This window comes from Pongo abelii, chromosome 9, assembly GCF_028885655.2.
Source record: "Pongo abelii isolate AG06213 chromosome 9, NHGRI_mPonAbe1-v2.0_pri, whole genome shotgun sequence".
Lineage (NCBI taxonomy): Eukaryota > Metazoa > Chordata > Mammalia > Primates > Hominidae > Pongo > Pongo abelii.
Window position 1 is genome coordinate 113,243,165 of NC_071994.2, and position 25,425 is coordinate 113,268,589.

At 36.4% G+C, this 25,425-nt stretch overlaps 1 protein-coding gene across 4 annotated transcripts in view; it reads left to right on the forward strand.

Moving 5' to 3' along the window:
• The window catches only part of ZC3H12C (zinc finger CCCH-type containing 12C), a 78,582-nt gene that overhangs the window by 24,708 nt on the left and 28,449 nt on the right, over positions 1 to 25,425 (forward strand). For 3 of the 4 annotated variants that reach the window (XM_009247031.4, XM_024255900.3, XM_009247030.4), the window contains exon 2: positions 18,293 to 19,044. In XM_009247031.4, the coding sequence (XP_009245306.3) occupies positions 18,365 to 19,044 (680 nt within the window). In that variant the 5' untranslated portion in view covers positions 18,293 to 18,364. Of the gene's footprint in view, positions 1 to 7,751; positions 12,752 to 18,292; positions 19,045 to 25,425 lie in introns of those variants that run through there. The other variant, XM_054525022.2, reaches the window with a different exon arrangement.

Consider the following 25,425-nt stretch of genomic DNA (forward strand, 5'->3'; position numbering starts at 1 on the left):
AATCCACATTTCTCAATTTTTTCTCAATCTTTTATGTAGGAGAAAAATGTATCTCTGTAAATGATTTTCAAAGGCTGTATGTAGTGTGGTATGTATATGTATAGATGTATATAAAGTTATAATTACATAGAGCTAACATATGAGGGCTTACTATATGCCTTGCACTGTTCTGAGAGTTTTATATTTATTAGCTCATTAAATTTCAAAACAACCATATTTTATCCTTTTTTCAACAATTGAGGAAACTAAGGCATGGGGAGGTTAATTTGTCCCACATGAGATATACATATATATATACACACACATGTATATATATGTATATATATACACACACATGTATATATATGTATATATATACACACACACGTATTTTATGTATATACACATATATATATGTTGTATTAAAACACTAGAGTCATTCCCAATAATATCAGAAACAACACAAAATCACCCTTGTTCTTTAATATTGTAATGCACTGGAACAGAAGCATGGATCAAGAGATATAAAAATTGATAAGGAAGAGGAAATCTGATTATGTTATATTATTATATATACCTGCAAAACCCAAGCACCTCAGTGAAACACTACCATTAAGAATTCACTGAGACATGTAAAACTTTTTCACTGAAGTTTTATGTACAAGAATAGGTGTTTCTTTAGACACCAACAATAACCAGTTAGAAAATATAATGGGGGAAGAAACACCTCCAATCGCACCAGCAAGAACAAAAAGCAAAATATTTTAAGAAAAGTTTATTAAGAAATACAAGCCGTGCGTGGTGGCACACACTTGTTATCCCAGCACTTTGGGGGGCCAAGACGGGTGGATCACCTGAGGTCAGGAGTCCGAGACCACCCTGGCCGACATGGTAAAGCCCCGTCTCTACTGCAAATACAAAAATTAGCCAGGCATGGTAGCACACACCTGTAGTCCCAGCTACTCAGGAGACTAAGGCAGGAGAATTGCTTGAACCTGGGAGGTAGAGTTTGCAGTGAGCCAGGATGGCGCCACTGCACTCCAGCCTGTCTGACAAAGTGAGACCCTGTCTCAAAAAAAATTAAAATAAAATAAAATAAAAGTTTAAGAAATGTATAAATTCCCCATAAAGAAATCTAGGGAACACTATTGAAAGATTTTAAAATTTTCAATGAACTGTCATTGATTGAACAATTTAATAAGTCAGCAATGCTTTTTAAGCACCTATTACTGCAGCACGATCTCCATCAAACTCTCAACAGCTTTTTGGTTAAAGCTTGTCAAAGCAATTCTAAAGAGTATCTGGAAGCATGCACGTGCAAAAATAACCAGGATAAGAATATGAAAATGAGAAGACTTGCACACAGGGTACCCAATATATTACAAATCTAGTTACACGTGCTGCAGGCACAGAAATAGCAAAAGATCAGTGGAACACAACTGGAAGTATGGAAGTAAGCCCAAGTTGAAAAGATATTAATATAAAATAGGATCATCACTCCTCTTCTCAAAACCCTCCAGCAGTTTCCCATCTCAATATAAAAGCCAGTTACTTCATGTGACCTAAAACCTTGCTACTTAAAGTAGTGGGGTCCAGGGACCAACAGCAACAGCATCACCTATGAAATTGTTAGAATGTGGAATCTCAGACTCCACTCCAGATATCCTCAATCAGAACCTTCAAGACCCTTATATGATTCAAATGCAGTTTAAAGCTTGAGAAGCATTGCCTTTTAATGCACTACATGACCTGACTTCCCTTAACCTTGCCTTTCCTGCTTCTTCTGGCTCTTCCCTTGGAGGCTCCTGACCACCTTGCTGTTCCATGGCACACCATGCACACTCTCATCTCACAGCTTTGTTCCTGTTTGTCTTCATCCATTCCTGCTGCTATCACCAAATACCTTACACTGGGTAATTTATAAATAATAGAAATGTATTGCTCACAGTTCTGGAAGCTGGGAAGTCCAAGATCAAGGTGCTGGCAGCTTTGATGTCTGGTGAAGTCCTCTTCCTCATCAGTGGGGTCTTGTCACTGCATCCTCTCAGAGTGATAGCGGGGCGAAGGAGCTTGCTCAAGCCTCTTTTATGAGGGCAGTAATCCCATTCACAAGTGCGGAACCTTGTGATTTAATCATTTCCCAAAGGCCCCACCTCTAATACTATCACATTGGATGTTAGTTTCCAATATATGAATTTTGCAGGGACACCAACATTCAGATCATAGCCCTGTTATACATATCCTTTCACTTTGTTTAGGTATCTGCATAAATATCACCTTATTTAAGATGCCTTCCCTGATTTATAATTACTTACCATCACCTGACATGTATTTATTATTTAAATTCTCTTCCCTGCCTCTTAAAACACACTGCACTGAAACCTTGGGGAGAGGAGAGGACTTGCTTTGTTCTTACTGTAGCCTCAGTGCTTGGCACCTAGGAGGTGCCCATTTGCTAAGGGAAATGGTCTCTGGTCACAACATTTTTATCAGCCTATCAATATATACCCTTGTTTTATGTGTGTTTCTGTTTAAAGACGCCTTATTTAATATATATTGTTGATTCATTAACATTGAACTGATGGCCAACAGCACTCTAAATTACACCTGAACAAAGCCCATCTAACAGTCATATTTTCTCTATAAGACACATCACAGCCTTCTTGCACTTAGGAACACTGGACAGCATTTTGGCTACACTCGGGGCCATTTTAAACAGCAAATTCACCAACAAAACACAAAAATGGGGAAAACGTAGCACTAAATAGACTTCAAAGAAGAGGACACTTGACTTGTTTACAAAGACATGAAACACTAAGGCAGAGCTTCTCATTCAGCCTCTGCTGGAACATATGCCTTGGGGAACTCAAATTTTTCACCATTCTCCCTGCACACTTGTCTGTGGAATGACCTAAAAATCACAAGTGTTAATTTAGGGGTTACAAATAAGTTTTAGCAAGTAGGCAAATTTGCAAAGATGGGGAATCTGCACATGATGAGGATCAGCTGTGTGTCATTTTTCAATCACTGTGTATTGAGTTTCTACTGTGTGCCATGCTCCCAGGATTATACAGCACTTAAAACATTGATCAGTTCCTATCCATATGCCAGACCCTGTGCAAAACTCAAATAATTTAAAGATGAATTTAACAGTGTTTCAGGTATGGCTGAGTCAGGTATTTAGCTAATCTTCAATAATAATGGGTAGGATTTTAACAGGTGAAACTGTGGAGAAAAGTACTTGGGAAGAAGGAAACTCTTAAGTCAATTTCCGTAACCTTGGCTACATATTAGAATCACTTGGGAAGCTTTTAAAATGCCTCTGGCCAGGCTTCATCCAGACTCATAAAAGTAACATCTCTAGGTGGGACTTTGGTATCAATATATTTTAAATCTCCTGAGATGATATCAATGTATATCTAAAATTGAGAGAACTGCTGCTTTAAGTACCTGTGTTTGGCTGGAGAATAGGTTATGTGAGGGAAGTAAACAAATAAATCCAGAAAAGAGATTTTGGTCCAGGTATTGAAAGGCTATTATTGATTTAGCACATTTGTATTCACCTGCCGTGTGCTGGGCACTCTTCTATGTGGTGGGGATACTTCAGAAAGCACACAAGAATCCCGGCCCTGTTAGAGCTAACAATCGAAATGCTTTGGCAGCTGTTCAGGATGAGTCATATTCTAGATTTAACTTTTTATAGTATATGATGATTTGTATTTAGAAGGAATCTTGTCCTAAAGGCTCAGAATTCTTAATTTAATGCCTAAAATATTACATCACCTTTTGATATGTATAGAACTCTAAAGAAAAGTTTTGTTATAAACTTTTGTGCTAATCTCACTGAGTGTTTTTTAACACAGCCGTTCCTTTTTTTTTTTCCTAGCCTCTTGCACATCAGCACACTTGTCTAAAATCAGTAGTATGCAGTTATTTAAAATCAGTAGTGTGAGGCCATTGGAAATTATAACTCAAGCTTTTCATTTTCTCATCTTACAAGATGGGAAATGTGCAGATGAGCAGCACATACTAGGTGGTGGCTGAGGATGTCAGAGAGTGGCATCCAAAGGAGAGATGAGATGAGGTCTGACCGGGCTTTGATGGTGATATTGTGAATATTATTACCATACAGTGTCATTTAACTACCATCAGTTATTTTATAATTTCAGGATGTCTTATATAGACATTTTCTTTTGTATAAAATTACACATTTTTGGTCATCTTTTTCTGACAATTTCAGTTATACTTAATATAACCACGAGTGTATTTTGTTAACATGAATAATAATCATGTGCCTTCTGCTTTAAAAAAAAAAAAATCATACATAGTCCTCCCTTATCCTCGAAGGGTATGTTCCACGAACCACAGTGGATGCCTGGAACTGTGGCATACATATATATACAAATGGTCCCCAATTTATGGTTGTTCACCTTAAGATTTTCAACTTCATGATGGTGCGAAAGCCATATGCACTTGCTAGAAACTGTACTTCAAGTACACAGATACCATTCAAGTGGGTTTGTCAGGACATAACCGCATTGTAAGTCAAGGTGTATCTATACTACGTTTTTTCATTTCTCCTCAAGCCAGCTAACAGGCAGGTAGGGTCTACAGTGTGGATACACTAGACAAAAGGATAATGCATATCCTGGGTGCCACAGAGCAAGCGGGCAGTAGATTTTCTTGTACTACTCAGAATGGCACACAATTAAAAATGTATTAATTTATTGTTTATTTCTGGAATTGTTTATTTCTGGAATTTTGCATTTAATATTTTCAGACCATAGTTGACTGTGGGTAACTGAAACTGAGGAAGGTGAAATGTAGATAAAGGGGGACTACCGAATGTCCTCTTTGACTCATGAGTTTTCTCTTCCCATACACTTGCTGCCTTAGAACCTATTACATCAGCACTTTGGATGTCATTTGCATTCCTTGTACTTTTCTAAAATTCCTCATTCTGTGAGTATTTACAGGTTTTGTAGGAATTGAAGATAATCTTTTTTAAGAGCTATTTGCTTAATGAATTTTTTAAAAAACACTAAATGGGAAACTAATCACTGGGAAATATTTGGATGAAGTCCCGGGATATGGGTTATATTTTCATTTAAAATGAATGTAGAAGAGTTTCTTTGTCTTCAGACCAGGGAAAGGAATGCTGTTTTTGTGGATTTATTTTGTATTTGTTTCTGGTTCCTAAACAGAATTGAAGGTTATCTACTCTTGATGACATAGTATGGAAAGATTTTCATAAACCTTAAGAATTTTGACTTTGAGGAGCATTGTCTTTCTTGTGACTGAATTTTTTTCTTCCTTTTTGAACTTAATCCCTTCAAATGTGTTAGACAAGTGGTCTGATTAGAGTTAATTCATATAGTTTTTATTACCCTTTATTTTTCTTAGTAGTTCTTCATAACAAAACTCTTTTTATTCTTGATTATTGTTGGAGTTTGAGGGGTCTTTTTCCTGCTTTATTTCTCAACCAATTGAGAAACAGACAAAGGAGCCAAGCACATGGAGATCAAAATAGCAGCCCTTTCCATCCATAGAACTATTGGAGAGAAGGTGATTTAAGAGAACAGTATAAAGAGCTTAGTAACACTGAACCCCAGAATTAGATTTAACCATCCAGTCCCAGGCCATGCTGGAGAGCAAAGCACCCAAGTATTTTCTGCTTGTGGGCAGATCTCAAAGAGAAATGTTCAGTTGAAAAGGACTGGTCCTCACAGACTTACCCATCAAAGTCATCCTCAAGTGGGGAGGCAGAAGCTGCAGTGGAACTTCTGCAGGTGCAGCTCTAGTTGAGAAGCGAATCCAGAGGAGACTGCGGGAAAAGACCTGTCATCACTGGGAGGCTTGAGCTTCTTTGAATGTTGGAAGCAGCCCCAGTGGCAGTATCAGGGCTACAAGAACTTTGCCTATGGCCGAGGGCTCTGATAAACTCACCCTGTCATAGGGAGAAATAAAGACTAGCAGAGCAGCATTTTTGTTCTCATGAATGCCTGCATTCAAATCTGCAGGGGCCTATTTTTTTTTTATTGGTCAATTTTTCACTTGAGGATCTTCTAGAGATCAGCACACTGCTGCATGTACTGTGTAGATTATGGGAGAGTGAATGGTTCTGCTCTCAAGAAGCCTACATCCTGGTTCATAAATAAATGCTAAATTGTACTGTACAGACTATTCATGTTATAGAAGTTTGAAGGAATTGGAAAGCAATAAAAAAAACTGAACTAGTCCAAGAAGGCTTTATGGAAAAAATAAGCCTTGAGCTGGGCGTAGAACAATAGATTTGATCTGGATAGGTGAGGCAGTAGTGCAAGACAACACTTAAGGCAAAGAGACATCTGTGCCCTCACTTTTGCTGTCCCTTCACCTTAAGTGGGAAATTAGATTACAAGGCCAGAGGAGGCCCCGTTTGTAGACAGAGCCTCGAAAACAAAACAAAGCAGAGGACCAGAGACTTCTGATTTGCAGCTGAGATTTTTTTTTTTTAAGCAGAAGAGTGATGTCATTGAAAATTACTTTGGCAGGGAGGTACCTAAGGGATATTCAAGGAAGGAGATAAATTAAGAAACAAAAGTAATCTAAGCCTGGGGGAATAAATGCTTAGCCTAAGGGATGCTCATGGCCATGGGAATGAGAAAATTGAGAAGAGAAAAATAATCAAGAATTGATTAACTGGATCTTCAGTATGTATTAAATGAATGAAACAATTGAGAAATAGACAAAGGTGTCTATGAGGTTTTAAGAATGCACTGTTGCAACAACGATAGCTACTCTTAAGGGAAATTGGGAATGAGATACACTGTTGCTCATAGATGTGAAAATGGAAGTCAAGCAATACATATGTTCTTCAAGACTGATAAGTTTGTTCCATTTCTACTTCCTTTTTTAAGTCATTTGGATGGATTGTATGGGAACCATATAGAATCTCTCACTAGTGTGTGTGTGTGTGTGTGTGTGTGTGTGTGGTTTTTTATGTTTGTTTTGAGATGGAGTCTCACTCTGTCGTACAGGCTGGAGTGCAGTGGTGTGATCTCAGCTCCCTGCAACCTCCACCTCCTGGGTTCAAGGGATTATCCTGCCTCAGCCTCCCGAATAACTGGAATTACAGACACATGCTACCATGCTAATTTTTTTGTATTTTTAGCAGAGACGGGGCTTCACCATATTGGCCAGGCTGGTGTTGAACTCCTGACCTCAAGTGATCTGCCCGCCTTGGCCTCCCAAAGTTCTGGGATTGCAGGCGTGAGCCACCATGCCCAGCCTCTCTAATGTGTTTAATGTCCTTCCGTACTGGGTGTCAGATGTTCTGTCCACATAGCATTTTCCTGCTCTGCTTCTGTTAATATCACCCCACCTAAGGAATGCCCCCCCACCATCTCCTTATGGCCTGACAGGGCAGCCCATCATGGCCCCACATACATCTGGCCACAGTAGTAGGGCAAAGGGGTAAGTAACATGATTTCAGCTGTGCTCATCAGATTCTGTCTCAGGAATTTGAACCTTGAATGGAGAACACAAGGTCAGAGAACATAGTGCTGAATCATCAGAGAGAGATAGATAGTCTAGAAGCTCTGCAACTGAAACCCGGGGTTCAGTCCTCGTCTCTGACCTGAAGGCTTGAATGTTGAGTTCTCTTTCTGACCCTGAGAGCTCCTTCATGTTCTTCCAATAAATGTCCCAAGCCCTTTTCCAAAAGGCCTGTTTTTCTTGCTGATGAAGAAAAGAGTAAATTGATATGCATCTATTATATCTTATTCTTTTTGCCTTTTAATTTTTATTTACCTGTTGGTAGTTGCTTAGTATTTTTAGGAGCAAATATGATTTACAAAAAAATATGAGTTCTGATACAATTTCTTTTAGGATTTGGATACGAAAAGTAGTTGTTGTTTTCTTCTTCCTTTTTTTTTGAGATGAGGTCTCACTCTGTTGCCCAGGCTGGAGTGCAGTAGTACAATCACAGCTCACTGCAGCCTTGAACTCCTGGGCTCAAGTGATCCTCCTGCTTCAGCCTTCCAAGTAGCTAGAACTACAGGCACGTGCCACTATGCCTGGCTAATTTTTTTATTTTTTATTTTTGAGATATAGGATCTCCCTATGTTGCGTGGGCTGGTCTTTAACTCCTGGGCTCAAGCAGTCCTCCTGCCTCAGCCTCCTGAAGTGCTAGGGTTATAGGTGCGAGCCACTGCACCCAGCCGTTTTTCTTTCTTGTTATTAAAATACCAACAGTTTACTTAATGGCTATGGAGGTAACTATATCATGGTGATAATTTTAATCTACCTTCCCCTCAGCCCCCACTTCCAGTAATGAGATTAATGTTAACAGTAAGAAATGGCAGAGATGGCCATGTTACTGGAGGAAGTATGAGCAGAAAATGTGTTTGGAACTTTTTTCATTTGCACTGCATGTTCCAGTAATGCTACTTTCATTGATTTTTGTTGTCCTCCTTATTGGTTAATAATATTAGTTATTTTCTACCCAATATTCATATTTTAATGAATAAGTACACTAATATTAATGTACTTTTTCTACCCCATATTAATACTTTTCCATTTATGAGCTTTATTTTATATAAACTCATTTATATTTGATGATTTATTTTAAACATATGATCTTGATTACAGTTGAGATCTTTTTTCTTACGGTTAATGTTAAATATAAAGGTATATTTTTCCAGAAGTTACTATGGGTGGATTGTATTCAGGGCTGGCTTAAAATATGGGCTAATGTTGGGACTTTCGGTGTCTGCCTCTTCTCTGAAAAGTGGCATGGTTTCATGGACAGAAAGGAGTTAGGAGAATGTCTAACACTTTCAACACTACTTTCTGGAATGGGCATGTCTCAGATGTTTATCAGGTTCTTGATACATTTGATCCTACGACTTTCTGTTAACCAGCGCTCCCTAGATCTACAGCAATTTATTTGTCTTTAATTCATACAGGCAATATTCTTAGCATTGTTTTGTGGTTTAAAGTTAGTCTTTAACACTTTTCAAATAGCACTCAGAAGAGTAGCTTTCTACAAGAGAGCTCATGGCCTGTCTGACTTCCTAAATATAATAACTCTCAGATATTAGAGTTAATGCCTATTTGATTTTTTACTCTATTCTTTTACACTATGTGTATGAATTAGCTTTTGTTGTTTTGGTGGTGGTGGTTGCTTCTTTTTTTAACACTCAAAAATAATAGTTTTTGGTTAAAATTTTAATTTCATCGTTTTGGGGACAGTTGGGAAAATCTGATATAATAATCTTACTTCCATGGTGTTATCATTAGGATCAAAAGAAATTATAGGCCGGGCGTGGTGGCTCATGCCTGTAATCCAAGCACTTTGGGAGGCAGAGGTGGGCAGATCACATGAGGCCAGGAGTTTGAGACCAGCCTGGGCAACATGGTGAAACCCCATCTCTACTAAAAAATACAAAAATTAGCTGGGTGTGGTGGCTGGGGCTTGTTGTCCCAGCTACTTTGGAGGCTGAAGCTTGAGAATCCCTTGAAGCTGGGAGGTGGAGGTTGCACTGAGCTGAGATTGTGCCACTGTACTCCAGCCTGGGCAACACAGTGAGACTCTCTCTCAAAAAAAAAAAAAAAAAAAAAAAGATTACATATTAAAGAGAGTGGTCCCAGGAAGTGAACTCAGATCACTGCTGGCAAAGATAATTGATGCCATACCCCCACATCAAAGCTTACTTGTTTCACATTCATACGTCAGAAAAAGTACAAGCCCCTCTCAAATGGTTGAAGTTTCAAATATTAGACCCACCCTTGGCAAAGACAGATTTTAGTATAATACTCCTAAAACTACACTGTCTTTTTTTTCTGTCATAAGTGTGCATTGTGCTCAGTCATTTATTGCAGTGACCCAAACAGAGCCCAGTCCAGCTGTTTGTATTTTCCCTGCAGTGGAAAGTGGACTAGGGCCATGTGACTAAGAAAGCCAGCCTGGGGGCTGTCTTTTCACCTACAGATGTTTTAATGTGCTTAACATTATCCAATACTAGCACCCTAGATAGTCTAAATACCACAGCGGGATCTGATTAGCTTTTTCAGATCACTGCCTTTATTTGCTGTTTGCAAAAAAGCTTAATCCAGTGCTAGAGATCAGGCTTCCTGCTGAGCCCTAGGGTAGTTTCTCTCATTCTTTGTGTTCACAGTGGCAGGCATTAGTGAGCAGATTCCTCCTCCTCCTAAATTAAAGCTGTAAAGTAGTAACTATAGTAGCAAGGGATAAAGAGAAAACCCAAGGGAAAAAAGAAGACTGTCTATTCATACCAAGTAGTTTCCTTGATATACACAAAAGAAAGAGTTTCTAATATGAATTAATAAATACTGACCTCAGTGTCTCTTCTAGTCAGTGCACAGCTATTAAGTTTTATTAGGTTTCAGTTGTAAGTACTTTGTGTGGATATATGTTACGTTTTTCATATTTATCCTACTCAATCAATCTCAGTTTTACCAGAAGAATTACATTTATTAGCCATAACAGTGGCCTTTCTCTTATTCCTTTCAGGGCTGATATCTTTTTTACTCATGAGATTTCAAAAAGAACTATCACCACCACTAACAAAAAAAAAAAAAGAGATAAAGTCTTTCTTCATTTCTGGGACATCCATTTGCTTACCCAATATGTGACATTTGAATTCTGTGTAATTCACATTGTAATTTGCAATAAGCGATAATACTAGAGATGCTTTATCTTGATCCTTGATGGGTTTATGAAATGAGACCATCGCCTTAACTGTTTCAACAATACTGCTATAACCCTTAGCAGAAGAAAGAATAGGTCTTACTTTAGAAATTAGTTTGTCATTCAGAACCTAGTAATTATATTTAGTTCAAAAATATTTTCACTGATTTTTAAATTTCCTACCATTTTTAGAATGGCATACATCAATAAAATATTGGAACTCTTGAGGAAATATCTGTAAACGATGAGCTGTAATATGGTACTTTATCTTTTAGTTTTCTTTCTGGAAACAATAATAATTTTCAGTTTTTAGTAGGCATAAGGAGTGTTTTCAGTGCAATAACTGAAAAATCTTAACCATGTAGATCTTCTTATTTAGTAAATAGAGACGATCTCATTTGCATTTGAGTAGGCACAATAAGGACAAGGCCAGGAGTCCCAAACTAGTGTTACTTTTTTCCAACTATTCACAAATGATCCTAATTGTGTGTAGCTTCTGTATTTGTGTATAAAAGGAGATTGATTTTGATTGTTTTGGGTACTTTTTATATCTTTAGAATTCATGATCATATAATGAAGAAGTCTAGGCTCTGCATAAATCAGCCTATAGCAGAAAATTGTATGTAAAGAGCAGTTCTTTGCCTTCACTGTTTTAATTGGCACTGGAATGAAAAGGGAATGTGCGTGCTTGTGTTCTACATCACATAAGTAAATAGCAGAACAGCTATAGATTTCCTTTTTCTTTAGTAGGGAAATATCCTTACAATGCCTTATAGTATTTACATTTTGATTGATTTTTTTTTTGTTCATAAACAGAGACCACTCCAGGTATAACTTATGCAGCCCACAAAGGCAAGTAGTACATAGTATTATACATGCTGCAACCTGAAACTTTGAAATAAATCTGGGATAACAAGTTTACTCACCAAAGGGGCTTATTTTTATATACTTTATACACTACAAAAAGTCATAGTATTTATAATGTTAACTTGTTCCTGAGCTGAAATTTGAGTATTACATCTTACAAATTTTATGAAATACAAATACTTTTAAACAGTTATGTTGTATATTAAAATATAATGAAAGACTTTGCTTCTCTTTAATTATGTGGTTAACTAGTATCCATAGTAAAAAAAATTTTACACTGCTATTGGCATACATAGGATAGGTTATTCTGATGATTTTAAGTTGAAGTTAAATAATTCTGTCTAAATGTACAGTTTAGGTGACTCATTTGGCACAAAGTTAGACAGAACTTGTGTTTTATCTACACTTTCAGTGAATTTTTAAAAATCAGTTCTATTTGTGATCTCTTAAGTCTTTTTGTTTTGCAATTGTATTTTCATCATCTCTTCTTTTTGTTTTCTTGTCTTGCAACAAATTAACAAATACTTAAAAATACACACTTTCCACTATTTCCAGGGAAATAGTTTGACTATACCCTTCTGTCTCATTTCACCAGTAACTCATTTATTAAAGATGGGGATTACTGCAATAGTTAATTGCTACTTTGACACACTTCATTTTCTTTAATAAAAATGAAAAGCTAGAAGACTACAGTATAGCCTTAACTTTTTGAAAACATGCAACTTTTACTACTTTAAAATATAATTGGTTTCTTTGTTTCATGCATTAAAAACAAGGAGGAAAAACTGAAGTCTGCCCAAGCCAGGTGTTTCTTGTTGGCAGCCTGCTCTCTAATGACTCCGCTCTCATAGAGCAGCTGCCTACTAGTCAGCTTTGTATGGCCTATTGTTGCTGCACACCCCTTGTTAATACACATGCTGCCCGGGGCAGACCCTGCGAATGACATCAACTTGCTTATCTTAGAAACCTACGAACCTGACACAGGGTGCTGAGGTTGTCTTGCATCTGCCCGGCCAACTAATTGTGAGCTTTCTGGCCTATGATTGGCTGTTATTCCACTCGATAATAGGTTAAGCAAAGACATTGCCATTCCATCTGTTCAACCATTCATTGTTCTTCTTGCCTGCCTGGAAGTCTGCAGCTAAAATTGTGTTAAGGAGTTTACTGCTGAAGCTGCTACAGAAACCAATGTCTTTGTATTTTCCTGCTAACGTGAGTATTTGTGCTACTTTAATGCCTTGGAAGTTAAACTTTGCTAAATATTCAGAGTATTAATTTGAACTCTGTAAAAGAAATCACCTCCAATGAAAGTCTACAAATTATTACATAGTGCCAACATACCAGAAAATTAAGTTATTTTTGTAAAATATGTCTGCGAAGCAGATTTTTACACTTTTCTAGTCTAAAGTTACATAAATAATTACTTATAGCTTCATGAACATTTATAAGGCATTAGGCATGGCATATAATCATTTGGAGCTCAAAGTCAAGTTATAATAAATATTCCGGTATTTTTGATAAATGGTGGATTTGAATCTTACCTTGTCAAAGTCTTAAGTTTCTTAAGATGTCACTGTCGTACCCAGGTGCTATAAAATGATAAGATTTGATAGAGCTTTCTGTTGTCTTAAAAGTCTAGCTTGGGGAGATGGATTGATGTAGGTAGATGTTTCAACTTGTTTTAGATGTGATGATTAAGCATTCAGTTGCTTTGTCAGCAATCTCAGTATTCATGTACAGCTTCTAATTTCTTCACTCTCACCTTTCTTCTCCCTTATGTTAGTTTCAGACATTAGATTGAAGATGTCATTCCAAGAACTATTTTCTTCAAGAGTTCTGTAAAGGGGAAGGGAGGAAGAAACAAAGACTTGCATCTATCAGTTGGGAGGGAAAGAAAGAGCGTAAAGGGTTAAAAAGAGGTTTTCATTTCTACCACATGCCCTATTGTGCGAACATATGCATAAGTCTATTGAAAGTTTTCCGAAGATGGGCAGGCCACCAGTTGCTGGTCTCCTGCAGTTCCAGTAGACATCTGTTGCCCCAGAGCATTAACCAATCTGTTCAAAGGGACATCCCTCCTTTGTTAGCTAGAGGGATGCAGACAACAGCACTCACTCAAATACAATGGTAATTAAATACACAGAGACTACAGCAGTAGGTATTTATTACATATTCATTATTTTATTTTTATTGTTCTCATAGTATTACCATTTGGATAACAACCAGAACCCACTTTTATGGCATTGTAACTTTACATTACAAACAAATAAATCGGCTTAACAAGTTTATGGTCTAATATTCCTGATTAATATGAGGCTCTTTAGAATAGAAAAAAGATTTTTTTTTAAATCTGATTTGAGATGAAGAATTATCCAAGTCAACTAATGAGAACTTTCAGAAAATTTGGTCACTGGATAGAGGAATTTCAGTGTGTGCAATAAATTTCTAGTGAATAGCCATTATGTTGTAAACCTGCATTCAGCTAGTACAAAGTTTCTTTTTGATAATTAAAAGAATTAGCTACACTTCATCATCATCTACAAAATTAGCATGAACATTTAGTTCTTTTTCAACAAATAATATTGTTTAATTTTCAACTTGCCTTTTAGCAAGAAAAATTGAGTTTCTAATACAGTATCTGGAAGGAATTTATAGATTTATAATTATAGAAATCTTCACAAATCACTATATATTTGCCCAATTCCTTTTGTGTTCAAGAATATAGTGTCTTAAGGTCAATTACAATGGAGCCCTGATAATACAGTTTAAAAATTAGCTGTATTTCTTGGAGTTTTTTGATAACTATGGGAGTAAAAACTGACCTACTTTGTGAAACTTGGACTATGCTGCTTCATGAAATGAGCAAAATTACCCTTATTAGTTAATATTTCGTTGATTAAATTTAAGATGGTTTATATGAGTTTACATTTTAGTAAATGCAAACTTAAAAGTCTAATAATTTTTTAAGAAATGAAAAGTATTTTCTACTTTACATGTAATAATACATTCTGTGCTGTTAATGGTCTTCTCCGTTCTTTTAAAAGTTCTATTAATCATTTTTAAAGAGCTGAACGAAAATAAAGATTATATACCATTCTTTCTTCTTAAGTTTCTCACAGTAATTTCTTGTAAGTTTTACGTATTTCATTATATTAACAAATACTGCAGCCTATTTAAATACCTTGTTTTTAAATCTTTATCATGTAGCTTTTCATTGAATGATTTCAAGATATTGCCAAATTCTGGGTTGTTTTTAGGTGCCCTATTAAGTAAGGGCAATCGTTTGCTAATTACAAGTGGGTAAGGAAGTATTCTAGAGATCAAAGTTTTAAAAACCAAATCTTTACCATTTGGATCAATACAAATCAGGTTATTTCAAATTTGTAGTATGCTTATAGGCCTAGAAATTGAACTCATTTGTCCCTATTTGTACTGTTTCTATTTAACCTCTTGTTTTGCAAGCACTAAAAATCATTTAACTGCTTGTTTAGTACACGATGACACTGGATAACCTTCTCTGAGCTAACCAATGAAATCTAGAAGATGAAGAGAGGCCTGTCAGTGTGAAAAAAGTTCAACCAGAATATTTTAAGACAAAACTTATTTGCCTAAAAAAATTGGATGTTAATTTCTTTTTAAGTAGGTTAGGCTTACATTTATCCTTAGCATTAAAAAGTCAGCCTAATTATTGTAAACTTTTTACTTAAAATTATGTGCAAATTACATAAATTATCATACGTTAAAAATATGTGGTATTGACTAAATACATTGGTATACAAATGAGGTTTGTGTGATTTAGTTATTAAAAAAACTGAAAATCCTATTTTCCCCCTTGTATCATGATAGCCATATAATAAAATTACATGGTATAGTAGGTTTAGGTAGTATCACTGACACTTTTTTAAAATATTAGATAGAAGATATAGAAAGATTTAAATACCTTTTAGAGTGATTGATTTTCAGTTTAAAAACTTTGCAGTATCTGATTTTGTTACTCACTTATCCTTTAAGCAGAACATTTCATTCTAATATTTGTCACTGGTTGTATTTTTCATAAGGTATTCATTTTGTCTGATGTAAAAAAACAAAAACAAAAGCAAACCCCAAATTGCTCAATATTAAATAATATTTCCTAGGTCAATTCAGGGATTTGGTCAGCAAGTCATTATCTTGAAGAATTATCTCACAACAGCACTTACACAAAACCCAAACTTTTCAGGGGAGATCAAAAATGTTGCCCATTAAATGCACTTCCTGCAGTCAGAGCAGATTGTGGGGTTTACAGAACAATGATGTCGGAGCTTCCAGATTGGTTTGGCAGCTGCATTGTTCTCGGAGGGTAAACCAGACGCACTTAAGTCCCAGTCTCTTTTATAGGCTTTTGTTCATACCAAATTATTCTTTCACTGTGCTAGCATTCATGATGGCATGTTAAAGGCGTGCAGCTTAGCAACCAGCTTCTGGTTGCCAAGCAGCCCAGCTTCCAATAGGTTTTCCTCGTTTAAGATACTTTTGGTGGGAGCGCCATGAAGACCATGGTGTGGACTTTTCTTTTAACTGTATCCCTTTATTAGGATGCTGCTGTGATTTGTTACTTGCATTATGGTGTTAGTATATTACAGTAGTTAATAAATCACAGGGTGTAAAAATCTGTTTTTAAAATTCCTTCCTTCAATTCTAAATAATTGGGCTCATGCATGTCCATATTAATAGGAAAAAATTGAAGTGGGATACAACTTCATAATGAAGCAGATGTATATAGAGCTCTCCTAAGGGATATTTCTTTTTATGAGTTGGGCAATCCGGAGCCAGGGAAATTGATGTTTCTTTAAAACTAATGAATCCTGTATTAGTAGAACAATGATATTAAAGTTGTCTGTCTTCTCAGGGAATAGGCCCTGAGGAAACTCCTGTAGAAGTGTGTAGGAGTTCTACACTGAAGGAATGTTAAGTGTATTATCAAGCTGAAGATTCCATGTTCTCTTCTCTAGTATTTACCATAGTTAACAAAATGTATTTCATTACTTGACTCTCTAATTAAAGTTTACCAGGTATGCTTTCAAATTTGTGACTTCTCAGAAAATCACTTAGCATTTTCTTTTAACATTTATATAATAGCTGTTTTCTAGTGTAAATATGATGTTGAAGAGCTTTAGAAACATTTTCTCAGTTTTCTTTTTCAGGTTAGTTTTAAATAGGTGTTTTATGGCAGTCTCAAATTCAGCTATCACTGGCTTGCTAATGCTGTATCTGCATAGAATACTAGAATTACCTTAACAAGTAAATCATGAGGCCAGGCGTGGTGGCTTACGCCTGTAATCCCAGCACTTTGGGAGGCCAAGGCGGGCAGATCACTTGAGGTCAGGAGTTTGAGACCAGCATGGCCAACGTGGCGAAACTTTGTCTCTACTAAAAATATAAAAATTAGCCAAACGTGGTGGCACTCACCTGTAATCCCAGCTACTCAGGAGGCTGAGGCAAGAGAATCATTTGAATATGGGAGGCAGAGTTTGTAGTGAGCTGAGATTACACCACTGCACTCCAGCCTGGGCAACAGAGTGAGACTCCCTTCTCGGAAAAAAAAAAAAAAAGTAAATCCTTGATGTGGATATAGTTCTTACAATGAAGCACCAGAGAAAATAGCTTTATTTTCCTAACCCATTCCTAGTAGAGAAATAACATTTCCAATAGTCTTTAAGGAAAAATAGTAAAATGGCAAAAAACAAACCAATTTTAAATAGTAAAAGTATTCTTATATGGTGAAAAATAGGAAAAAAGATGACTTTTTAACCAAATGCAGATTAATGGCTAGTTAATGTGATATAATACAGGAGCATTTTCTGCCATAAAATTCAAGAAACTGAGATAACATTGTTTATTTAATATGCCTAATTGTTTGCTGCTAATTTTAGGTGAGATATCATCTCTGCTTCCGTAAGAGCAGATAGAATAAAACTTTTATTTTTTCCTGGAATGAAATAGACTGTTGTTTCCCTGGCACTTAATAAGGATAGCATAATGCTAGAAATTATATTGTGTTACTATGTTCCATAGTCAAAAAGTCATGATTACTAGGGCAAAACTCTGTTCATCTCTAAGAAGAATTTAACTCACCTTGTAATTATTTAATTCCCTTCTGGCCATCTTAGAATATGTGTTCTTTCATTGCAGTATCTATATTATTTTTGAAAGTTCTTTAGATTGTTGTTAAGCTTCATCCAGATTAATAATGATTTTTCAAGTATAAGTTAATGGTCTCTTTCTACGTGGCTTTCTCTTTAAAAGAATATTTATAGATACTTATGAATTCTGTTAGAGAAAAATGTAAATTTTAACCTGTCATGCATATTAAAAACATACTTTTTGATAATATTCTATGTGTCACTCTAGAATTATAAGCCGTCCTAAAAGTAGAAAAATCTGATCCATCGAGATTGAGAAGGAGAATGATATAGTGGGAAAAGCATGGGTTTTAGAATCAGACGAAACTGGGTAAAAAAATACAGTTCTACTACTTATTTACTTTGTTGCCTTGGAGGAATTACATGGCCTTTCTAATTTATGACTTCTGCATCTGAAAAAATGGCAGATGATACTGTCTTGGCAAGGGTGTTAGGAGGGAGGAGAGGATGTAGACAAAATACAAAGTATTTTGAGTAGCTGAGTAGTTGAGTAATTCTCTTCTGACTTCTCCATTGAGACAGAAATGTAGCCATAACTATGAAATTCTAAATATTTTACATTTTTCTCTAGGAATACGGGGTGCTTTGCATTCAGGAATACAGAAAAAACAGCAAAGTGGAGTCAAGTACACGTAACAGCTTCATGGGCTTGAAGGATCACCTAGGGCATGACCTCGGCCACCTTTATGTGGAGAGCACTGACCCACAGTTAAGTCCAGCTGTACCTTGGTCAACAGTAGAAAACCCAAGTATGGATACCATTAATGCGGGGAAGGATGAAAAAGAGGTGTCTGAAGAGAATGCAAGCTCTGGTGACTCTGAAGAAAACACAAATTCTGATCATGAGTCAGAACAATTGGGTAGCATTTCAGTAGAGCCAGGCTTGATAACTAAGACTCACAGACAACTCTGCAGGTCTCCCTGTTTAGAGCCTCACATACTCAAGCGCAATGAAATTTTGCAAGACTTTAAACCTGAAGAGTCCCAGACTACATCCAAGGAAGCAAAGAAACCCCCTGATGTGGTACGAGAATACCAAACAAAACTGGAGTTTGCACTTAAGTTAGGTTATTCTGAAGAACAGGTTCAGCTTGTACTAAACAAACTTGGTACTGATGCTTTAATCAATGATATTTTGGGAGAACTTGTCAAACTTGGAAATAAAAGTGAGGCTGATCAAACGGTTAGTACAATTAACACTATAACACGGGAAACTTCTTCCCTGGAATCTCAGAGGTCTGAATCTCCAATGCAAGAGATTGTAACAGATGATGGTGAAAATCTGAGACCAATAGTTATTGATGGCAGCAATGTGGCAATGAGGTAAGTGGAAAAATCGTTACTGAAAATTACTACCAAATAATCTTTAAAAGTTATTTCTAACTTTGTGGCTCTTTTGCTTCTCACGGTCATTAAAGTCAACATTTTTCTGTATCCTGATGTTAACTTTAGAAAACATTAGTTTTCCGTCTCTCTTCTTTCAGGGCACTCAGCCATCTTTACTTCATTTATCCCTGTATAGAGACCCATTTTTCTCAGATATGTCTCTTTTTGTCCTCATCTGGCTAAATTTCTATGGTATAAAAATTAGTGTGTGTTTCTGGTTTAGTATTAATCAGTAGTTTTAAATGAATAATTTGATATGATAATATTCAACAATTTTAGAATCTAGTCAAATGGTCTATTTCTTTAGGAAGTTAAATAACCCTAATTCTTCTAGAAAATAAACTATGTATTTTATTGATCTGAGAAAAAACCAAAGCTGTAGTTTGAATTGTTTCGTAATTTGAGTTGTTTCCATTCAAGAAATGCAAATCAGAAATAATTCTTAAGGAACTGGGGGGAACAACTTTCAGTGAAAATTTTTTTGGCCAGGCAGAGTGGCTCACACTTGTAATCCCAACACTTCGAGAGGTCGAGGTGGAAGGATCATTTGAGGCCGGGAGTTTGAGACCAGCCTGAGCAACATAGGGAACACCTCTACCTATACCAAAATATCTATCTATCTATCTATCTATATATCTATCTATATATCTATATATATATATATAAAAAATAAAATTTTAAAAGAAATTTTTTTTTGTAATTTTGATGGCTCAATATTTAAAGCACATCTAAATTCAATCAGCTTATGGGTAACTGCTCACAATTTCAGAGCGCTGTGAAGATAAAAGGATATATGTATAAAAGCATCAGTTCTTCCTCTGGAGAGCTTAGAGTTTCATATGCAGTTTCTCAGAAGGTGATCTGAAGATGCCTACCAGAGAATCATCTGAGGGACTTATTGAAAATGCAGATTCTATATCAGTGCTGTCCAAGGGAAATACAATGCCAACCATGTATGTCATATTAAACTTTCTAGTACCTACATTAAAAAGTAAAAAGAAACAGGTAAAATTAATGTGACTAATGTATTTTGTTTAGGCTAACATGTCTAAAGTATCTTGCTGACATGTAATCAATTTTAAAAAGTTATTAATGAGATAGTTTACATTATTCTTTTTTTTTTTTTTAAGACAACATATTACCCTGTCACCCAGACCGGAGTGCAGTGGCACCATCTCGGCTCACCGCAACCTCCGCCCCCAGGTTCAAGTGATTCTCGTGCCTCAGCCTCCCTGAGTAGCTGGGACTCCAGGCACATGCCACCATGCCTGGCTAATTTTTTTATTTTTTAGTAGAGCCTGGGTTTTACCATGTTGGCCATGCTGGTTTCAAACTCTTGACCTCAAGTGATCTGCCTGCCTCGGCCCCCCAGCACTTTGGGTGCTGGGATTACAGGCGTGAGCCACCACTCCTGGCCTGCATTATTCTTTTGATTTTAAGTCTTTGAAATCTGGTGTATATTTTATAGCACATCTCAATTCAGAATAGCCATATTTCAGGTGCTCAGTATCCTGATGTGGCTATTGACTACTATATTGGACAATGCACTTCTAGAGCCCCATGCAGACCTACCAAGTCAAGTTCAAAGTGTAACTCAGGCATCACTTTGTAAGTAGTATGGCTTCCAATAATGATGTATGCTGAAATTAGGGAACTACTGTTTTCTGTAGGTGACAGCAAGTTCTTTGACATAGACTATGAGGAGAACCAACCTATAATCCTCTAAATAGCTTTTTCGGGTGGAGGCAGTATTATCTTTCTTTCATTTATTAGCAAATGCAACAAGATTTGAACTACTTGCCAAGACAAAATGGAATTCAAACCCAAATATGTCTGACCTAAAAGCCTATATTCTTCATTATATAAAAAAGAGAAAAACTAAGTTGAAAAGGTTAAAGCCAGATCTTACTAGAGAATTTAAAGCTGGCTCTGTAATCCAAGGGTAATTGAAGGGTTTTCTGTAGAGGAGTGTCAAGAGTAGAGTTGTGCCTTATACTGATAATTTTTGCAGTGATGTATGGGAGGTAGGAGATCAGTTTGGATGTAAACAACCCTTTCTAATGGAGTAGAAAGAATCTCGCCAAGTGTCATAGAGGTATGGAATGCTCATAGGGCTTTGAGAAGGACTTCAGTAAGATTACCTCTCTATTGTTTGATCTTTCCCAAACTTGACCACAAAATGATCTTTTTCTTATAATAATCCAGAATGTCTGAATGATTACCTTAGTGATAATATGTAAGACCAAAAGCCATAAAATTGCCAAACGAGGGAATAGTGAAGGAAGGTCATAGATCCCTGAGGAACACCTACAACCATGGCTGTATACCAGAATTACCAGAGGAGTTATTTAAAAATACATCTTCTAGCATTCTACTTTTGTAGAATATAGAATTAGTCTCTATCCACATGTACCCTCCAGTTTAAATTCATATATTTTCTTTTTTTTTTTTTTTTGAGACTGAGTCTCGGTTTGTCGCCCAGGCTGGAGTGCAGTGGCACAGTCTCGGCTCACTGCAAGCTCCGCCTCCCGGGTTCACGCCATTCTCCTGCCTCAGCCTCCCAGGTAGCTGGGACTACAGGCACCTGCCACCATGCCCGGCTAACTTTTTGTATTTTTTTTTAGTAGAGATGGGGTTTCACCATGTTAGCCAGGATGGTCTTGATCTCCTGACCTTGTGATCCACCTGCCTTGGCCTCCCAAAGTGCTGGGATTACAGGCGTGAGCCACCATGCCCGGCTAAATTCATATATTTTCTTAAATGAATCCAGTGCTTTCTAGATTTTTACGTGGTTTTAGGTTCAGATGACTTGTCGTTAAGAAAATACAATTAAGGCCGGGCACAGTGGCTCATGTCTGTAATCCCAGCACTTTGGGTGGCCAAGGCAGGTGGATCACTTGAGGCCAGGAGTTCAAGACCAGCCTGGGCAACATGGCAAAATCCCATCTCTACTAAAAATACAAGAATGAACTGGATATGGTGGTGCATGCCTACATGGGAGGCTGAGGTGGGAGGATGGAACGAGCCTGGAAGGCAGAGGCTGCAGTGAGCTGAGATCACATCACTGCACTCCAGCCTGAGCAACAGAGTGAGACCCCATCTCAAAAACAACAACAGCAACAACAAATTCTAGTGAGCTATCCAGAGTGGGAATGAGATAAATTGATGTTAGACCCCTTTGGTACCTAAAAGTGTTTGAGTCCTTCAATAATTCTTCCATGACCTAGTCATCCGACTTCATTAAAATTAACTAAATCTCCATATCCCATTTCAGCTTCTTCCAGATTTTATATAAAATAAGAATGATGAAAGAAAAAGCCCAGAGCTTCATGGCTACCTCCACATCATGCCATAGCACACATTCTTCTGTTGATTGTTAGAATGGAAGCTGGCCACACCAGTCTTGTGTTTTGGATATGAACAGACTGTTGAAACTTTTCCCTCCTTTATCATGGCAAGTCCTACCTTTTGGGTAGTGAACCCAGGTTTCTGGGATTAGATTAAATCTCTCCCCTGACTGGTGGGTAGGCCTTATTTTTGCACGTTCGTGTGGAGTATTAGGATAAATGTTTTGTTGGCTAATAATCTCAGGTGAACCACTTTTGCCCATGGGATCCATGCTTGTATTTTCTCTCTGTTAGTGATAGGGAGCTACCAGAAGAATTTAAGCAAGGTAAAAAGTGGCATAGTAACATTTGCCTTTAGGAAAAATCACTCTATAGAGAAATGTAGAGAATGGATTTGAGCACTAAGATTGGAGACAAAGAGACCCACTTATGTTTGAAAATATATGCAAAAGTTAAATTGTGGACAACTCCTGGAAAAAGATGCACCAAGAATATCATTGGTTTTGTATACCAATCAAATGACACAGAATAGAGAAATAACCATTTGCTTGAGAGTTTATACTCAGCCCCGCAAAGAGTCATATTGGAAAACAGCTGATGTTAGTACATATCTGATTGTAACTGGGGTATTAAAAAAAGCACTGCAGGTAAATCACTGAAGTAATTTTCTTCAAGTTTGAACAGAAATCAGATATAGATTATAGAGTCAGAATATGAACAGGGAAAATGCATTAAGCTGTGATAACTTTTCCTCTGTATCAAGAAAATGAACTAAGCCCATGTGTTTATGAAATACAAGCAGAGTTTAGCAATCTGTACAATCAGGATTTAAGCTTCTGATTCATCTTTTAAAAAGTACAAAGCTTTTCTTATATCTAATCTTTGTGAAGCTGTATGAACTTGAGAACCCTTTTTAATATAAATTTGAATACTGAAGGCTTTCTTGCCTAGGCTCTAAAATTTGCCTTCAATTGTTTGGTTGGTTTTGCTCTCCTGTTGCCTGTTTATCATTTAAGTACAGCACTGACTTATAGTTAATAAAATCATCCTGGACACCCAGTCCAAATGTATGGTTTAGACTACAGATGAGACTAAAAATTGCCAGAATTCATACAAATTTGTTTTTGGCTCTCTCAACAAAACTATATCAAAATTACGTGCAGTAGACCTGCATGAATTGTGTCTAGCCCAAATTGAGATATGCTATAAATATAAACTACATATCACATTTCAGAGACTTCATACAAAAATATGTAAACTATTTGAATAACTTTTATGTTGATTGTGGATTTAAAGAATTTGATATATTGAGTTAAATGAAATACATACTAAAATTAACTTCAGCTGCTTTTTACTTTTTTAATGTGCTATGCCAGATGATTTAAAACTATATATGTGGCTCACATTATATTTCTATTGAATAGCCTCTCAGTAGACTGTTTTGTAAGCCCCAATTTACTAGAAGTAACATTCATTAAAGGATAGCTTAAATTCCCTCTAGGTGAGTGTCACAGGTATTACTTCATTTGGCAGTGCCCCATTTCTCTTACTGTTTTTAAAGAAAATCCTTAGAGCCTATGAAAAGAATCAAAGAATCAGAGCTAGCCTTTTGTTGTTGTTTAATTATATCATTGTGGAGCCTGACAAAGACAAATAGAGTTATTGCACCTCTTTATAATTCTAAGTACATAATTCTAGTTGTCATCAATATCATGTACTTTAATAGACCAGTCAGCAGTAAACTTTCCTGTTATCTCAAGTGTGCTTATTTAAACTCCAACCTAAAAATTGGCAACCTTAGTAATCCTATTACATAGAAATAAAGTTAATCACAGATCTTCACCTAACTAGTGTTACCAGTTACACAAAATGGGGAAAAAGTGATTAGAGTCCATGTTTTCTACTTTTGTTAATAAGACATTTTTACATCTACTAAACAGATTTTCTTCATTATCTTTAGACTGGATCTTGACCAGATAGATGTTGCCTCAAATTGTAGCCCTTACATGGTGAAGGAAATCTTTTTTCCTTTCCTTTTTCCTTAGCCCTTTCAATTCTCAAAGCTACCTCTCTCAACTGTACTGCTGTTAAGCTCATAACCAACTGAAGGGTAATAATTACTTCATAATAGACTTCCATAGTAATTTTGGTGTTAAATATTTTTGTTGTCCTAAATCGATGACTTCCAGGCTTCTATTTTCCTTTAAAGCAGTACAATCCTGCAAATCTCTTCATGGAAGCCCAATATTTAAATCAAGCAATAGCAGAGTTCTGTTTGAATTGGGAAGGATGTACATACAGGGTTGTATTCCCACTTAAAAATTCCCTTCTCTACTCCCCAGAAGGTCCTGCCATGCCATGGAATTTCTGTTTGGAACACAGCTTGATAAGCGTTGATTTAAATGATCTATGACAAGGGACATGGATTTAGTTTTCTAGTGGTATGTTTAATATTTAGCATCCTGTGAATGAGATTTAGCTTCAGAATGATTTTGGTATATTGGAAAAGAGATCAGAGACAATAACATTGAGTAGCTGTAAGAATAACAAAATAGGCATGCATAAGTAGTTATGAGCCTTCAGTACAAAAGAAAAAACTCCAGATCCCCATAAGATGAATTATAGATTCTCAAATAAATATGAAATTTAATTGGACTACAATGAGAAAAAGTAAAATATCCTGTTTCTACGTTTCTGTATTTTCGTATTGAAGATGAGAGGCAGCTGCACTTCTTCCCCCTGCTTAAGAACTACGGAATAGATGTAAGAGAATTTAACAATCATTAAACATTGAAAAATATATCAGTGAAGAAGGTCTTAAAGTCACCTTTTTAGAGTCCTTTAAAATTAAAATCTATTTTCATGTGTCCAAGATGGTTTATGTAAAATCAGACCTAAAATATGAGAAAAAAATAAAATTAATTCACCAAATATTTGAAGAGTACCTGGACTTTATATTAATAATTTAATG